This window comes from Morchella importuna (genome assembly GCF_003444635.1).
Source record: "Morchella importuna strain M04M26 chromosome Unknown Morimp01GS018, whole genome shotgun sequence".
Classification (NCBI taxonomy): domain Eukaryota; kingdom Fungi; phylum Ascomycota; class Pezizomycetes; order Pezizales; family Morchellaceae; genus Morchella; species Morchella importuna.
Genome location: NW_025763415.1, coordinates 697,321 through 715,291, shown reverse-complemented (window position 1 = coordinate 715,291; position 17,971 = coordinate 697,321). Strand labels below are relative to the sequence as shown.

The following is a 17,971-nucleotide window of genomic DNA, read 5'->3' as shown; positions in this document are numbered from 1 at the left end:
GAACTGCAGGGAATCCCACTTCTGTATGCTTATTAGCATACATTCCTGTTTCTTCTCATTAATACTGCCTGAAGGCAACGACTCCCATCTAAAATCTTTTCATTGCAACGTGCCGCTTTGAAATCCTGCGCGAAATCGATCGAAAAAGAGTATATTATGTTTATTGTTGTTTTGAAATGGTTGCAAATGATTTTTCAGTTCCCATGCCAATGGATACCGTGTACCATGTACCAAGCCAGGGTCCCAATCACCCTCGTTTTCTTATCAATAATAATATTGGTTCTTCAGGGTTTAATGGCTGTTTGAATTAGAAACCCAACGAATTTTTACTATTGATTGCTTTAGAACTGACGGTTAAAACCAACAGTTGCTGCAGGGAGTAGAAACCAGGCGGCATAAGAAGATTACGAAACACAGCAGTTGATACAAAAAGATGGCGCCTTTTCTATCCAGGGTGCAATTAGGTGTAACCTTACTGTCCTTGAGCATCGGGCGCGTGCGGTGCAACTTGAGAACATTGGGGGTAATAAACAAAAGCATTAGAAAGGCGGGGGTCGATATTGTTGACGATTTTCCCAACTAAGACTTGAGAAATGTGGTACAACCCTACAAACAGATACAGACAAGGTTATAATCGGGTGTGACAGGGGTGGAATATTAATGGGGAGAGATGGGATGTCTCTGCTCTATCCTACAAAGAGTTGACCTCGTGACTGAAGAATATACTTCGTGTTCACCTTACACTTTATGGCAGTTCTCGAGAACGTACTGTTTCGCCCCTGACGGTATGCCCTTCTCAAATTTTTCCAGATACGAACTCAACCCCAACGTTGCATTCCTCAAAAAAGGCTTTTTTGCTCACAAAATGATAGAAGTACCTACCTCATTTTAGTTCGTTCCTCCGGATCCCCACAAAATACTACGAATCATAAACAATCCCCAATCTTCCCACGTTCCGCTAATCGTCATGACCGGCGATCTTTCATTTCAATATGGCCCGGCTCGTCACCGCCGACGTATGGAGGAGAGAATGAGCTTCTTGCACGGCCCTCAACTATCCCCACGATCTTCACCACTGGCAGTGAATTTTCCTTGTCACTGGACTGGTCACTAGTAACCCCAACTGAGCGGCCTACCTATTTCCTTGTGGCTTTTTTTCTCTTTTTCTTTTTTTGGCTTTGGAGGACCGGCCATATCTGGTGGCTCTTCGTGAAAGCTCTCAAGATCTTGGTCATGTAAGTTGATACCCACTCTATCGTCCACTGCATGTAGTGAAGGTTCTCCAGGCTCTCCAATTACCCCGCAATATCGGCTCCCATGCTCCCGGCAACCAATAATAGAAAAAGATAGCGCTTGGCACTCTTTTGAGTTCTTTGTCTAAGTTAGTAAAAAGCCATTAACGCACATACTCTACACACACATGTGAATATGCAATGCAAGCCCTTATCAAGCATTCGTAGACTAACAATTTCCAGGCTTACAGCGCCGAGCGACTACCGAGTACCTCTGGATTCGTGCACGCCTTTATATAACTCAAGGTTCTCCTATGTTCGACACACACCTCTAGTTAATTCTCACGATGCATCAGCTAGCACCTGGCCCGCAGCCTTACACGCTTGAGGTGCCCCCGCACCATAAAGTTCTTTTTTTGAGCACCAGATCATGGCCCTGGATTTCTGAAGATACCTGACAATGTGTTACCTTTCCACAGGTGTCCACCGGCCATTACCCCAGATCGACAGTTTAGGTTGTGTGGTCTTCGCTTAGTGGCAAATATTAAGATGAGATAGAACACCTTTTTAGTGAGGTAGGGTGGCCTGGCCAGCTGGGGAGTATGCGTGATGAACGTTACTCGAGCGAGTTGCCTCTAGATGAGAGTTTGAATTTTGAGATTCAAGACACAAATGTGACCCCGAAAGCCTCATGTTAAACTCTCTCAGAGAGAGTATTTAGTAATCGTCGATCAATACCTATTGCAGCAGAAGGAATGTTTAGACGACGTGTAGTTATTTCAGAACACCTTGAAGATCTCACGATAAAACTGCATGAATAAACTGACTGTAAATATGGCGCTGGTTGATGTTGATTGGGCTTCAATTGCGACGAAACGCATGTTGATCATTGAGAATATGGCTCAAGCCGGACGAACTATTCACAGCCATTGCTACTTCTGAAGGCTGACGTTAACTAGCGGCGGTAACGGCCTTGATCAATTAAGCTTGGGTATTTTTATTTCTTCTAGAATCGCCGTAGAACAAATGGCATAATTTAAAACCTGAGCCCTAATATCCGTTGATAGTAATCCCGACCGTTTTATTTCTATGCACTTTGTGTCTCTTTCGATATTTGCAGCACCTTTATGTAGCCAAATCTACAATCGTAGACCTGTAGCCAAGTTTAATTGATTAGTAGATATCTCAATGCAGCTCATACCGATACTATGTAGGCAAAGCCAACCTCCCGGAGCACAAGCCTGCAGCCCATCCTTCTTATCAACCCACCCTGTCTCTTTTCTGCCCGCGGGAGGATATGAGATGTTCGGTATCAATGTACTAGTGTGTAGCGAAAAGTGATCAGAATCTGATGACAAATACACCTATTCACTGTAACATTCACTTATCAGATTCTGATCACTTACCCTCAACACCCGGTACATACAAGCACGATATAGTGCTCTGCCGCACAGTGCACCGTGATTTCCTGCTCGGATATCTGCACACGTCGAAAAATACCCGACTGGGTCCTTGGTAAATTAAACGACAAAAAAAAGCGCCTACCCGTGCGCTTCCCTGTTTGAATGTGGTTTCTTCTTCCACCCATAAAACGGTGGTTATTGTGCTGAGCTTAACCATCTTAGGACACAGGTGCAGCGCGGATTACGCCGGGCGATTAGGAACACAGAGTGATTCCTCATCACTTCGGGCCACATCTCAGCCAGGGAGAGAAATGTTTTTTATTCTTTCTTTCTCGGGCATCTCGGAAGATGGTGTCAAAAAATTATCTCTGCACATATAGGAGAAGGCTGAAAGATCTTTTGTGTTCACGGGTGCCTTCCGAAAGTGGTGCGCCGTATCATGGCGTATCACTCGCTGCCGTTGTATCCGCATGGAGTAAAATAGCAACACCATCAGCAGAAGAAAACGTTAATCTAGTGGTATCTAGGTGTCCTTATCCTCATATGCAGCTTTATCCTGAACGTTACATATGATACATACCCACACGCTGGAGACCAATCATTGGACCAATTGCAAGTGAATACAGTGCATGAGAGCGCCTCCTGGCTCGTATTAAAATTTTGACTGGGCTTAAGCTTACGAGTATTGTCGAAAGAGTAAACGGTCATCGCATAGGTACAGACATGGTGATTTTCCCTCAGTCAACCGGCAATTAAAAGCGTTAAAGTAATTTCAATGCCAGGAAAGCCCTACCCACTAAGGTAACCACCACCACCTGGAGATGTTTCCTCATGCTGGTAACACCGCCGTCCTTTGCATGGGTGGGGGGAAACCATAAATAAAACGTGAGCGTTGCGTCTAAACATGTAGGTACTCTAGAGTAGAACCTAGGTATGTAAGTAGGTAATCTTGTCTGTATCTCACAATCTGCCTAAGTTATGCATGTCGCTCGCAAGGAAGAAGAGATGAACGAGCTCCACCGGCCGGGCACCTTCCCTGCGCCGCGGAGAGGTGACTTGGCGAAACTCTCTAGGAAGGTGGCCGTAGTGCGAACCCTAAACCCTGACATGACATGACGAGTGTTCAGGTATGGGATGATGGATTAGGGTTGTTTGTTTTGGGTCGGAAACGAGGGTTTGGGTTTCTGTTCCGTTGGCTTGCTAGCAGCAACAAAAGTACAGTACAGTCGTTCACAGGGTGAGGACGAACACTGGGTGAAGACGAACCAGGGTTCTCAATATGGCAAGAAACAGCCAAGCTGCCCAAGTGATCTTTCTATTTGTCCAAAAATCCTTGTTCGTCTACACCCAGTGTTCGTCTTCACCCTGTGGACGACTGTAACCCCAATCCACCTCTCATGCCTACATGTAGCAGGATATAGATTCCAGAATGTACCATGCTATAGACACTTGCATATTGGGATAAAGATATATACCTCTAAAGAGCTTCCAACAAAGACTCCATTTAGAAGCCAGGCAAATAATGGCTGCAACGCCCCAAATCATGATCCTGGGCAAATTGTGATTTGGAGAAATTGGATACACCATTTCAAACCTCAATCTAGAGCCTGGAATCATGATCTTCGCAATCCAACCTCTTCTCTATTGCAACGCAATTGCACTCAACATCTTCGTTGCAACGGACATGGTGAGCCGTTGCAACAAAATATTGTTCAGAGGCGTTTGGATGTCCTAAATACAATTTGACCAAAATACAATTCCGAGAATTGTGGTTGCTACGAGATGGTGCTTCCAAACAGAGCCTAAACATCCTGCACGGGAAGTGGTGGCTGTGTTCAGCGGGGACATGCAGCTGCAAAAGGATGGTTATAAGGAGGATAAGAATGTGAACTTTGATCTAGAGCCCCAAGATATCCTGCCAATATATCACTAGCAGGAGAGGTTGCGATATCCCTTACGCTGTTAAACTGTTAACTTTGCCAAGGCTTGCGCCGGAATTGCCTGGTGCTACCCTGTCTCATGCTGGCAGCACATAAAGAGTAGGTACAAGTACATACCTAGGTCGACCATCTCTTAGTCCGGGTAGTAACACCAGGGCTGCCCCTCGATCGTAGTTAATAAATGCTTTGGCTTTGAGAAGCTCCACTGTAATTTACACCCGTGTTTGTTTACACCCGTTTGTCTTGACGATAGGGAATATGAAATGTGTCATCTCTCAGGACAGATGCAGGATAGCTTGGGCAGCTCTGACATTGGCGATTCCTGGGTGTCGATCCGGCCGCTTAATTGCCTGACTGCTCAGCTTCCAACTTAACAGCACGAGACTTATTGATACCCCGAACATAGCTTCAGCTTCCACCGTACGTATATAAGCTTCAAACGAAGGACTAATAACATATAACGCCCCCACGGCAAATACTGGACCAACAAGAGAGGGATCAGCAGAGGAGGAGGCATGTCCTATAACTCCACAAACTATTGGAGTTCTTCCCCGAGCCGTCCTGACAGCGACAATCCATTCGAGAAATATAAGGCTCAGAGGAATTCAGGTAGCTCGAACCTGGGGTTCAGAGCCCGGAAAAGGGGATATGGGGTTAATAAGGCCCTAAAGGTCTTGGGTTTGCTGTTTGTATTTGGAGTCCTCGTGGTTGCGTGGAAAGGGTACACGGGGAACCTCTACGGCTATGGTCTAGGCTCACTCGACGCCAGTGGGGAGCATACAGCAATCAAAAATGCAGGGTCAATAACGGACCTTCTCGCTGAGAAGGCAGCGGCAAGAGAGAGATTGCTCGCAAGTAAAGGGAATGTGCAGGTAGGGAAGGAAAAGGCTTCATTGGTGATGCTTGTTCGGTACGATCTCTATCTTGTTCGACATTCCCCCACATAAAACTACTATCATACCATTTTTATCAGGACATCAGCTGATCAGTGCATTCTGCGTGTTTTAACTCGCCAGGAACCGTGAGCTCAAAGATGCTCTCACAGCGATGAAGCAGATAGAGGATCGCTTTAACCGCAATTACCACTATCCATGGACCTTCCTCAATGACGAGCCATTCACAGAGGAGTTTCGAAATCACACCACTCGCATGGCATCGGGCGCCACCGAGTATGGATTGATCCCGGAGAAAGAATGGAGTATGCCCGAATGGATATCGGAGGATAAGTTCCAAGAGACAATTAAGTGGATGTCCGAGAAGAATGTCATTTACGGTGATTCACGGACTTATCGCCATATGTGTCGTTATAACTCGGGTTTTTTCTGGAGGCACGAGGCATTGAAAAAATATGACTGGTGAGAATCATCCCACAGGCCTAATCAATCCCGGACGGGAAGAAGAAGGCGGAGAAAGTGGTGTTACATGCTGTTGTCTGGATCTGGGATGCTAATGTGATGGGCAACTGCAGGTACTGGCGGGTGGAACCGAGCACAAGCTTCTACTGTGACATGAATTATGATCCGTTCACATTCATGCGCGAGAATAACAAGAAGTACTCATTCGTCATATCACTTCCAGAATATCGTGAGACCATCGAAACACTTTGGTCAACCACACAGGAGTTCGCGAAGCTGCATCCACAGTACATTGCAAGGGATAATTCGCTGGGATTTATTACCGACGATGATGCTAGCAAAGGGTGAGTTAAATTGCCAGACCTGCCCATTTTGCCCCCACAGTTTTTTGCTAATAGTTTATAATTTACAGAATCGAGGGCACCGATTACAATAACTGCCACTTTTGGTCCAACTTTGAAATTGCCGATCTAAACTTTTGGCGTGGGGAAGCATATACCAAATACTTTGATTATCTCGACAAAAAAGGCGGTTTCTATTACGAACGATGGGGAGACGCTCCAGTTCATTCAGTCGCAGCTGCTCTATTCCTCCCTAAGGATCAAATACACTTTTTTAGTGACGTTGGTTACAATCACGTGCCATGGTAAGTTCAACCCCCACTGCCCTTTGCCTTACCATCTCATGTTTTATGCGCATGTGCACATGGTGTCACCAGCAATCCGATGAGAACAAAAAAAAAAAAAAAGGGAAAGGAAAAAGAAAACAAAAGGCTCACCAACTACGATGCGCAGGGGACGCTGTCCAGCGGATGACGAGAGTCATGACTACGCAAGGTGCATGTGTCCGTTCGAACGCGAAGAAAGTTTCGATCTCCACCAGTGGAGTTGCCTGAAAAGATGGTGGAAACTACATGGTAAGTCATGGGGAGTCATTTGATACGTCAATCTGCCCTCTGTTATCGTTCTAATATGCACAATTAATCTAATTGGGATCCCGGTGGTGCTTTACAGGACTCGATGAGCACGGCAAGAAAATTGACTAATTAACGTTGGTCTTTGCTTCCTTTTATTTCCTTATTTTATTTTGGCGGGGTCCCGGTGTTGCAGCCAGCTGCGGGGGCAAAATAAGCAACTTTTCGTTTGGAGCCCTACGAGCGCGTTTTAAGAGTAGGCGGGTTACTTAAGTACGGGTGGGCATTCATTCTTGCTGCAGTTCCTGCATATTGTGTCCTTCATTTACAACTGGCGTTATCATGTGGTCCGAACTAGCAAAAGTAAAAAGGGAAGCGTGAGGATCGAAGAGGGGATCAAAATAGTCTTTAATGATTGATATCTCCGGCGGCCTCGGACTTGATATATGTGCGAAAGTCATTTCTATAAGGTCATAACAAAAGTTTATAGCCGCCTCATTAAAAAGCAATTTGCATTGTTCGAAAGGCGGGGGGAAGTTGCCAAAGAAATAATTACGAGGAGTAGGTATTAGGGGTATGCACTATACTACACCTTATTGTGAGCTGTCCTAAATCGCCACCGAGTGATCCTTAATGCAAACAGACTCGAGCGAAATAGATGATCCTCGGTATCCATATGTGAAAAAAAGGAGATATAAAATTTAAATTTACAAAAAAAAAAAAAAAACTAAAAAAACTAAAACTAAAACGCCAAATCCAGCAACCCGATCATTTCTCGACCTCAGGTCTCACCAACTCATCCTCGACCGCCTCGTCAACGACGAAAAAGCTACCGACCTTCCTCTTGGCCCTATCCACGGCGTTCCATGACACGTCCCCACCATCGCCCACACCCGCATCGTCCAGCTGCTCCTCCGTGCCCATGACATCTTCGTAACTGTACTCGCCCGCCAGGTGGACCTCGTCTCGGATCGCCGCAATCGGCACTACGCCCAAGGTCTTGACTTTAGTCAGGTAGCGTACAAAGTGTAGGTGGTCGTGAAGTGAAGCCGGGTCGGCAGGTGGTGGGAGCGCGGATAGGCGCAGGAGGTGTGCGAGTGTCGATGGTGAGATTGTGGGCGTACTCTTTGTGGAGGAGGGGTCGGAGCTAGGTAGGAGCGTGCGCACCGACCAGCTTGGGTGGGGGAGGATAGTGCGGGTAGAGTAAGGACGCTGTAGGCGGGGGAGGCGGCGGCGGAGGGCGGACATGTTTTGATCGGTAGATATGTCTATGGTTTGATACCGCGCTTGCTCTGGCAGGGATATCAGAGGGAATTCGTGATGCTTGGCAGTGATTTCATGGATGAGCGAGCCAAGACATTGAAAGCTTAAGTGCTTTTTTAGTACGATGACAACAACAAGCTTCTTGTCCGAAACCTTCTCTACCTCTGCCTAAAGCTGGAGTAAATTACTCTGGAACAGAGAGGGGAAATTCATGCTATAATCTACCGATTAATAGCTCTAGGCAGCCATGCCTAAACCAAGAAAAAAATAGATGAGTCCTAATATCAGTGCGCATGATTCGGTAACGAGTCCCGATGATCATTACCCCGCGTACCAGCTAGTCTAAGTCTCGTTTTTATCGGCCACCCCATCTTCCGATAGAATATTCCATGGCCGGTATGTGACTCTCTCCCGGTTTCTTATAGATTGGGACGTCAGATATGACGGTTGATCTACTTGACTCCAGAAATAAAACCAAGTTCTGAATACCTCTCTGGAAGATAAGCGGACGGTATATGGTGGGTGTGGTTCCTTATATAGTGACCCGTGATGTGACTTATATTAGTAGTTTTTTGCTCATCATGATGAGTGACAAGGCTGGGTGCCTCTCTCACCAATCTCTGTGTTTGTGCGTCGTTCTTATTCGCTCGTCTCCTATATTCGAAACATCCCAAGATGTTGATCAACATCCTCATCTATCGCCGTACATACGCGAAAATCGATATCTGCCCCACAAACTCGCCCACCTTCTTTCTCTGGATCCTGGGTTGGGGGTGGCTGGGCGGGTATGTAGAGAGATCGTCAATGCGCACGGGCTTTTTTGATAGCCCGTTTTGCCACCGGTGAGCTGAGAGGCATCCGTGGATGTATTTGTGTTATGGCATTTTATGATGGGAAAGGCATGGGACTTGTTTATTGTGATGAGCTGTCACGTCAGGGGTCAGTAGGTAAGTTGATCCTTCTGTCCTCTTGGGATCTTTGTCACGGAGTGATCTGCAGAGGGTGGGAAGTCACATGAAGTGTGACGAAGACTATGTGAATCAGTGTGTTACAAGGCTGGTCTGTGACTTGTGAAGTATCTGCTTGCAAGATGATGGTAAAAGTTTACTGGGGCGTTCTGGATAGAGAAGTGTCAGCGAGGTTGTCTGTACTAATAAAAAGGCGAGGACGGATACCCAATCAATCCGCCAGTCATATCGGGTAGGCAATGACACAATGCGAAGTAAGTGGGCTAATTGCACGACCCGTATATCAATACCTAGAACAGTTTAGATCTGCGGTTCTTGTCCCCTAATTGGCGTCATTTAATCATGCTGTATCACTCGATCTTTAAAATGGCTCTGTTGTAAGCACAAGGTTGATTACGTTTCGGAGGTTGTTTGAGTGAAGTGCGTGCATGGGCCTTGGTGGGGCTACTTGTAACTACATGTACTTAGCACACAGATAGGGTCAAAATGACGTGTCCAGTCTCGCTGTCGACATACCATTTGAAAAGCCATACGTGCATCCAGCAAAAATAACTACTTATTTTCGTTCTTACTTTACCTTTCTTCAATTATTTCTGTACGGGTAAACGATGAATTTACGTAAGTTGTTAGGCCCTTGCGATAGGGCTATTGTAGCATCATAATAAATCACTCGAAGATGCCAGGCCGTAAAATGGGACTCTTAATTGCCTATGACTAGTCCCACAGCGCGTAAAGAAGGGTTCAGTAAATAAATTTATCAGCGAGTTTCAAGTATAGAAAACTCTGGCGGGACTTATCCTTCTATAGTCAACTAAATATCCCTACCCCCACAACCACATAGAAGACACATGATCCCAACTAACCCAGGGAGTTTATTCCCGGGCTCTTTCCTAACCTCCTATTATCTAGCTATTGATGGTATTTAGAATCTTAGAGTATTCAATAGAGATCATGATTTATATATCAAACCATAATTGAGAGAGAGAGAGGAAACTACAAGCACAGTAAAAAGACAAGCAAAAATGATGCGAGATGTTTAATAAAATAAATTATGTATAATGGATCGCTCTATAGCTTTACTACGAAGTATATGATTCCATATCTATAGTCAAATACAAGATCCATTAAACCTTGTACCAATTTAGATCATGGACCATCACTCGATAAGTACTATGTAATAACTCTCCTGCGGTGGTCTGTTGTGAGAGTGCGCATAACTACATGTAAAGAAGTAATATGCCGTGATAGTATACTCTAAAGTGGAGTCCAAAGAGAGGGGGGGCTGCTGGACCGCACCGGGTTTTGGAGTGTTTCACTACGTAGTATAACGTTTAGGTATTAGAATGCTGTTATTGTGATGCTAGTTCTTGCACTACGTATTTAGAACCTCTGATACGTGGTTTAAATTTGTGAAAGCAACCGTTGTATTATTTAGATTCTGTCTAAGCTCTAAATGTAAGCAAAAACAAAGGGGGCTGTGAAACTAATCATAACAAAGACGAGGAGAGATGACAGTACAAGATGGCTAAAAAGAAATCATCAAACTAATATGAATGTTACAGAGTAGAGAATCTAAAATTATTGCCGTAGGGGATACCCATTCGGAGTTACAGCAAAAAAGGAAGAAAAAATCGGATAAAAAACCCATGACGCCTATACCAAGTTGCTACTGATAATACTCCATCTTTTACTCACCGCCACCGTCACTGTTATCATCAGTCCCAAACTTCAAGAACTCCGCCAGTCCACCTCCCTCACCCCTAGCCCACTCTTCCCAGTTATCCTTTGGCGCATTCTCTGCTGACTTTGCAAACAGCGCCAAAAACCTTACCCACGACTGTATCCATTCGACATCCAACGTCCCCTGCGCCTGGCGGAACTCAATACACCCCACAGCCACTAGGCTCTGGAAGTTATACTTGTAATCCTCCCCCACGCCTTGCTCACAAAGCAACTTGCTGATGCCCCCAACGCTCTTCAGGTCTTCGATCAACCCGACTAACTTCACTGCGCTACGATCCCCACGATTAGACCGGCCGCCACCTTCCCCATAGATGTATCTATGTTTTGGGTGCCAGTACATCTCTATGTCACGTTCAAACACTACGACTGCCTTCGCCAGTCCCTTTATGGTATCGAGACTGAACCCCCCACGGCGACCCATGTGGACACAGAGTCCGCAATAAGGCGTAAATTCAACCATGTCCTTCCCAAGAGCTCCAAGAGCAGCGGAGATACCAGTGACGGCAAAATCGATGGCGCTGAAGGCGCGTAAGATGGGCGTTTCGACTACGATACCACACGAGTGATGAGCCATGGCGTCTGTGATACCACGATGGAGGCTGTGACGGATGGTTACAAGGTAATGGCGTGGAGATGGGTGGTCCCCGATCCAGTCAACGACGGGATGGGGGATCGTGGGGGAGCTGGGGATGAGTTGTGGGCCTGCAGCGGTGACGAGGGTCGTGGGGGCGGTGTAGGGGCCTGAGGCTGGGGAAAAGAAGGGAACTGAAAGATTGGTGCGAAGATGGGAGGCGATAGTGGTAATAGAATCTTGGGAGCTGGGAAGATGAGTTATGAGCTCGAGAGTGAGACCGAAAGTGAGTATTGTTTGCGGTGGTTTGATGGTTTCGGAAAACATGTTGAATTAAAAAAGAGGTTTGCTTATGGTTATGGTTGTGGTTGTGGTGATTAAGTTAATCTCTGCAGAGGAAGTTTGTGAGTATGGCGGGAAGTATGATGGGAGTGTAGCGGGAGGTGTGATTGGAAGTGTGGTGGGGTGGGAGGTATTATTGGAGGTGTGGTGAAGAATTTGGTGGGAGGTGAATGGATGATGGTTAACGTTTACAGGGCCTACACTTTATCCGAGTGTCCGTCTTCGCATTTCATGGAATGGAAACAAACATCATAGTAGCAGCACGAGTGATACTCTATGATTTCATATTCTATGCCTGCTTAAGTTCTCATTCTCCCGTATCGCCTTCATATCTCCTATAAACTCACACTTCTAACCTCTACAGCTCTTAGTACGTCGCCTCTCAACGTTCGAACTCAGCTTCGTCGAAATGTCTCACTCCGAAACGAATCACGTGATTTGCTTGTGACTCTTTGTTCTGTTTTTGCAGACCCAATTACTAGCTTACCATCGTTTATAAAGATTATTTGGTCGAAGGGAGGTCTACACGGTGGTTAAAATCTACGATGATTATTTTTATATTTTTTACATGGGCGTTGATTAGAAAACTTGTGGGAGGAGGTAAAATCCCTTAATGCATTCTATAGGATCTTAACTTTTAGCTGTATCAGCAATTTCGGTTAGGGCTTAACACTGCAAAAGTTAAACTATGGACTTAGGTATTGTAGTAGCGATAAATAATTATCTTGATTGATAAATTTATATAGCGCATCAGGAAAGCTAACTGGTCACGTTCGGGTCCTTGGGCTTTGGTGGTAACCTCTGCAGATGTGCATGTAGTCACGAGACTATATATATGCCAACTACTTCGGCTGTTTGTCGCTCAAGGACCCTAGTAACTCACAGCTGACAAAGTGCACCCAGCGGAAAACCTGCCTATCAAAGTCGAGAGCCCGGTTCCGCGGATTTGTCGAAGTACAAATGTCAGCGCTTACGCTCAACACCCTTTATTAGGCGGTCCATATACACATTGTAAAGCAGTCCTCGTGACATATGTACAGCCTGGGAGCTAATATATAATCATCGCAATTATATACGAAGGGCGCCTGAAAAGCCAACCGTAGTGAATGGATACTTGATATAACTACAGCCTGACTCCTGTAGGTCATTAAATAGGTCATGAGGTAACATCGTAACCTCTGGACCTATATCTAGCTTTCAACATTAAGCCTACATATGCATAGTATACTATGCATGGGGACATTGCCAAAGCCGTAGATCCATCCTAAAACGTAGAGACACGGTGCTCTTGTCTGCAAGGAACGATGTGTATACAAGTATTCGACTTGAGCTTGTATCAAATAAAACTAATAATATTATATCTGTATCCTGGCGAGTTTTTTTTTTTTTTGTTTCAATATACCATACATGCTGGTCTATATACACAGCTCCTATATATACCCAGCAAGGCTCACAAACCGCGCGTACTCGACCCTGACCCCACCCTAACAGAATTGAACTTACAAAGATTTAAAGCATACCAAATGAACTTTGAAAGTTGTTTACGCCCATAAAATACCAACAAGGGTCACTAATGAATTAACCAATCAAAAACGCAGCACAAGAATCCTAGGAGATATCGAGTGATAAATCATGAAGGTGATCACGTGTAATCACTTAGTCTTTCTCTTGAGGTATCCCGGTGAGATTTTCAAGGCACAATCTACTGTTGGTCGGAATGCGGATCAAGATACCAGCTCATATTACAATTGATAACTTCTCTATGAGAGCTCGAGTGATGGGGGCTTATAGGGCTATGGACTATAGTTACCACTAATTGTGATTTTACACTTTTGTTGTTCATTTCATTGTCTCCTATAAATAGTGGGGCCTAACATCATACTAGTACAGTACCGACAGGTCAACCGACAATTCCGTTTTTGATAGGATAGTCACGGGTGCACGTGTATACCATGATCAATCGTAGCCCTTATGGCCACCTACACCCTCACCCCCCCCACTATCCACCATGGCCATTACTCTCATATATATGTGTGTTTATTTACGGGTATCGTCCTGGGAGAGGAGGCTTGATGAGTACTACGGACGTACCAAGGATATATAAGTGAGTAGAACCAATATTGACACTGGCAGGGCTTCCGGCGTGATAGGGTGAGAAGCAGCCAATTAAAAGACATCATTCAAATCATTTTCACTGAGTGTCTTATTTAATCACACCCCCCCCCCCCCTTTCTCTGTTTGCCAATACCTGGTGTAAATGTGGACCACGGCACCGTAGGACGGTTTTGAAGAATGGAATCCTTAGGATGGCTCTGCTCGAACTTACAAATCACCGCCGTCCCAAAACCGGCATTTGGGGAAAACACTAGTTTTGAAGGCTAGTTCATCTGGCCCAAGCGCTTTATATGAGTTTTAAGTGAGCCCTGCATTAGTTCCCTTTTATGCCTGATTCTGAACGGGCCGGCCCAGGGCTTCAGGGGTGGGTTGGTGCTTAGGGATGGCTCGGTTTTGTTGTCAATCCGCGTGATATTTCATGACTGGCGATATACGATCATGACTAAGAATATAATAAAAATTAGAATGTCTTCGATTCATAGTACTGCGCTATTTAACTTTATAATAACTGTAGCCCTCGGTTGCGAGACATAAACGTCGGAATAACAAGACCCGTCGAGATGTCAATATCCCCAGATCTACAGAGTCCAAGCCATTTATCTCCCGTTGGTGTTAGTGCAATCAGATCCAGAAACGTGTTTTCAGGATAAGCTTCCAGCTATGCCCCAACCTCCCAATCAATCCTCCTACATCAGTTCTGAAACAGGCATTTGAAACAACTCTATCGCCACTTCCCTCTCATCATCTCATCTCTCCACATCATCAGATTTTTCTCACCGGCATGCGCTACGTATGTATGTACGCCCGTCTCATGGGGCGTTAGGATTCTACCAATCCTATTTGCATCGTTTTTTTCTCCAGTAAGCACTTGGGCGTTTTTACGTCACGCCAACGCAGAGCTATCATAATTGAAACAAGTCGTTTTTCTCTGGGTATTTACGAAGTCCGGCGAGAATCTCGATCTTAGGCATTGAGGGGCTCTAGAAAATTCGGGTTTACTTCATCTTGAGGGTTAAAGCTGCAATGTAGTACGAAACTACATCGCAAAGCAAATGTTCCCACAACGATAAGTAAAGGCCTGGTAATGCTGCCGGATAACTCGGAAAGCTGCATGTAGTAGGCAACCTAGTCATGTATATTTCTACCGGAAGGCATTTCATCGATCTCTTGGGTAATCCGATAGCCGAATTAAGCGGGCCGGGGTCACCCTGGGACGGGTATTGAAGCGAGATTCGGTACAGAAATTTACACAATGATAGGATATTTGTTTGAAAAAATTGTGCTACTAATATGCAATTTCATTTTTACAAAGATATTCGAGAAAAGCCATCAATCATAAAATACAAATAAAAGTGTTTTGTGCAAAGGCGCTCATTTACCCCCTGATAGAGCGAATAGGGCAGGAACCCATTGTCAGTCTAAGAAAAACCCCATTACTCCCAATAAACCAATTTTCAGCTCGTTAGCATCATAAAAAACTCTTGCACTATAACTTTTCTTCTGCTATTTTTTCCAGCACTGAAAGACTTGGCCTTTCCCTTCCAGCCTTCATTCCCTGCACCAGCCTATGGTAGACTTCCTGCACTCCGTCTCCTCTTTTCATACTAATTCCTTTCCCATCTGGGCCGGTATAGAGTAGTTCGGAGTAGAAGTCGAGTTCCTCCGGCTGGGCGAGTTTGTGTTTCTCGATTGCGTCTCGGGTCTCCTTCTGAATCCATTTCACAATCTCGCTTTGGCTATCCATACGTTCATTCTCTTCCCCTTCTATAACTTCCATCGCCACATATCTCTCTAGGTCCAGATCAACTCGCGGCTGTTTTTGCTGTACAGGTTTCTTAGTGCCCCAGCTCAAGCTCTTCTTTCTCGTCCTTCCTGACAGACTAGTTGGGGGCGAGTTGAGAAGATCCTGCTTGTTGAGAACAACGCCGAGATAGTGGATCGAGCACGCACGCTCTTGCGTATACGTTATGACATACACAAGCTCCTCGAATGCCTTCTGAAGAGCCTCGGGGCTTGAAGTGACGTCTATGAAGAAGAGAATTGAGATTGCCTGGCCTGGCATGGCCTTAAGAAATTGAAGCCGAATCCCTCGACGGTTTGTGCCGCCAACCTCGATGAAGGTTATCGTCTCGCCTTTTTTATTGACCACAACCTCTTCCACTATATAATTGTCAGAAAAGTCTCAATGGATTTACATTTTTTCTTTCTTGCAACTGGAAGTAATACCGAGAAAATCGCTCGTGGGCTCCGTGTCTATGTATTCCCCAGTCTTTATCCTGTTCACGAAAGTCGTTTTCCCACTTCCCTCGAGTCCTAGTAGCAAACATCTTGGGGGTGATGTAGCATCGTCGCTAGTGGTGGAAGAGGAGGAAGTAGAAACCATGGTTCCGCGTGTATGGAGACAATTGCAATTGTCGGAAGAGGATGTACATGCACTACATATACCAGTATCAGCACCGGCAACGCTATGGGCCGTCTTTCCTTGGGATGTTTTGCGGCGGGGCCGGATTGCTGAAAAGAGCCCGAAGCCCGAACATAGGCGGCCTATAAAAGACATAATGGCGGAGCTCAGTAGAGAGGGTAAGGCAACACTCACTCGCTCGCCCGGAGGGAGAGTGTGTTGGTTGGAGAGGGTGGGGGGGGGGGGGTCGAGGGTGATGATGATTATAAAAGGGAAAATTGAAGATCAGATCGGAAATTAGATGATGACGCGGACACTCAAGCACAGCTGAATGGCAACCGTCGGGAGAAATTCAATGGGGAGAGCGACCGAAAAAGAGAAGAGAAAAAGCTTAAGAGCGCCCTTCCTTGGATACATATAGAATTTCTCCACGCGTCAGTCAAAACCAATCGAGAGCACAGGCAACACATACCCCTCCTCTCTCTTTCCCCCTTAGAGCAACATACATGCACAAATCGTGGTTGATCCTCCGCATCATATCGGAGGATTATCAAAGGTTGAACAGTAGGAATCAGGGTTTTGTACTGCATTTGGGTTATCGGAGGCGGTTACTCTCTCCCGTGTGAGACATTGGTTCAGATTGCTGGCTTGTAGACCGGGATGCACGGCCTACCTAACTCAGAAAAACTACTAGCTACTCTAGAGCATGTAGGTATGTGCTCTAGACTTGAGTAGAGTAGAGTAGAGTAATTCAACTGGTACTCGTACTAGAACCTATGGGAGGGAAGGAACACAACACAGCAATCGACGGATGCCTCGATTGCAAACACGTCTGGGGGCACTCCGAGGAAGGAGAGTTACATCTGGAGGGGTTGCATGGCATGGGATGGGTTGCTATTTGTTGGCGAGTGATTGATGGTGATTTTGGGTGCCGGTTAAATAAGGCTTCTTTCCCTACTCTGGAGGAACTAGTAGGACGGCCCGGGGGTTCGGGCCTTGGGAGGGATGTGATTGGTAAAAGTGAAAGCGTTGGTTGTGGTTTTTAGTCTAGCCTTTGATTTTCATTATGCAAGTGAAGTGCAAGTGAAGGTGCAAGTGCAGTCTGTTTTTTTGAATTCAGCTGAGTTTGGGAGTCCTCGGTGTGGGTGAGGGTGGGGGGCTAGTTGATAGAGAGAGTGCCTCAAGATGTATGATATCATGAAGACATAGAAGAGAAGACACAGCTTATATTTTATCTCGCCGATTCCAGAAATTTGTGTACATAAAGCTTATGTTGAAGAATTCGCCAACGCTCCCGCTACTTCTTGCCATCCGCAGCATATTATGTCAGCAAACGACGGACGACGTTAAGCTTGCGTGTGCGGGTGGATGTGGTATTCAATATGTAGAGGATACATGTATCTTCTGGAGGAGTAAAAAGGTACATGGTGTATCTCACCTTCTTGTTCCTCTCACCCTTCTTATCCTTTTCTCATTTCTTCCCCCTTACTCTACTGAGCTAGAGATCTCCAGAAGGTGCAGCAACAGGGTTAGGTGAGAGCCTCATCGCCAAGTCTTCCCGCCGACCACTAACCCAAATATTTCCCTACCGCGGGGCATCTCTCGACTTTTTCAACATCATCCACCCTTGCCTGCATGTCCTCAAACCTTTTTCTATTCCACCAAAGAAAAAAAAGAGTACCGATTCTCCATTCTCATCAGACATCCATCAGGTCCGAATTCCCA

The 17,971-nt window shown here is 45.6% G+C and overlaps 5 protein-coding genes across 5 annotated transcripts; 1 reads left to right on the top strand and 4 right to left on the bottom strand.

Moving 5' to 3' along the window:
• Positions 1-965: 965 nt before the first annotated feature.
• Positions 966-1,636, bottom strand: LAJ45_06355 (uncharacterized protein; the record flags this gene model as incomplete). The annotated part of the gene is made up of 5 exons (XM_046115919.1): positions 966-1,075; positions 1,137-1,226; positions 1,300-1,377; positions 1,505-1,544; positions 1,613-1,636. 5 exons carry the CDS (start codon positions 1,634-1,636, stop codon positions 966-968), a joined length of 342 nt encoding a protein of 113 aa, XP_045971028.1.
• A 3,454-nt stretch (positions 1,637-5,090) lies between these two features.
• On the top strand, positions 5,091-6,975 carry LAJ45_06354 (uncharacterized protein; the record flags this gene model as incomplete). Its single annotated transcript, XM_046115918.1, has 7 exons — positions 5,091-5,296; positions 5,345-5,485; positions 5,592-5,930; positions 6,044-6,274; positions 6,343-6,576; positions 6,725-6,846; positions 6,944-6,975. 7 exons carry the CDS (start codon positions 5,091-5,093, stop codon positions 6,973-6,975), a joined length of 1,305 nt encoding a protein of 434 aa, XP_045971027.1.
• A 636-nt stretch (positions 6,976-7,611) lies between these two features.
• Positions 7,612-8,091, bottom strand: LAJ45_06353 (uncharacterized protein; the record flags this gene model as incomplete). The annotated part of the gene is made up of 1 exon (XM_046115917.1): positions 7,612-8,091. The coding sequence occupies one exon, from the start codon at positions 8,089-8,091 to the stop codon at positions 7,612-7,614; it is 480 nt and encodes a 159-aa protein (XP_045971026.1).
• Positions 8,092-10,761: 2,670 nt separating this feature from the next.
• LAJ45_06352 (uncharacterized protein) lies at positions 10,762-11,715 on the bottom strand (the record flags this gene model as incomplete). Its single annotated transcript, XM_046115916.1, has 1 exon — positions 10,762-11,715. The coding sequence occupies one exon, from the start codon at positions 11,713-11,715 to the stop codon at positions 10,762-10,764; it is 954 nt and encodes a 317-aa protein (XP_045971025.1).
• A 3,616-nt stretch (positions 11,716-15,331) lies between these two features.
• Positions 15,332-16,228, bottom strand: LAJ45_06351 (uncharacterized protein; the record flags this gene model as incomplete). The annotated part of the gene is made up of 2 exons (XM_046115915.1): positions 15,332-16,005; positions 16,072-16,228. The coding sequence occupies 2 exons, from the start codon at positions 16,226-16,228 to the stop codon at positions 15,332-15,334; spliced, it is 831 nt and encodes a 276-aa protein (XP_045971024.1).
• Between the last annotated feature and the right edge of the window lie 1,743 nt (positions 16,229-17,971).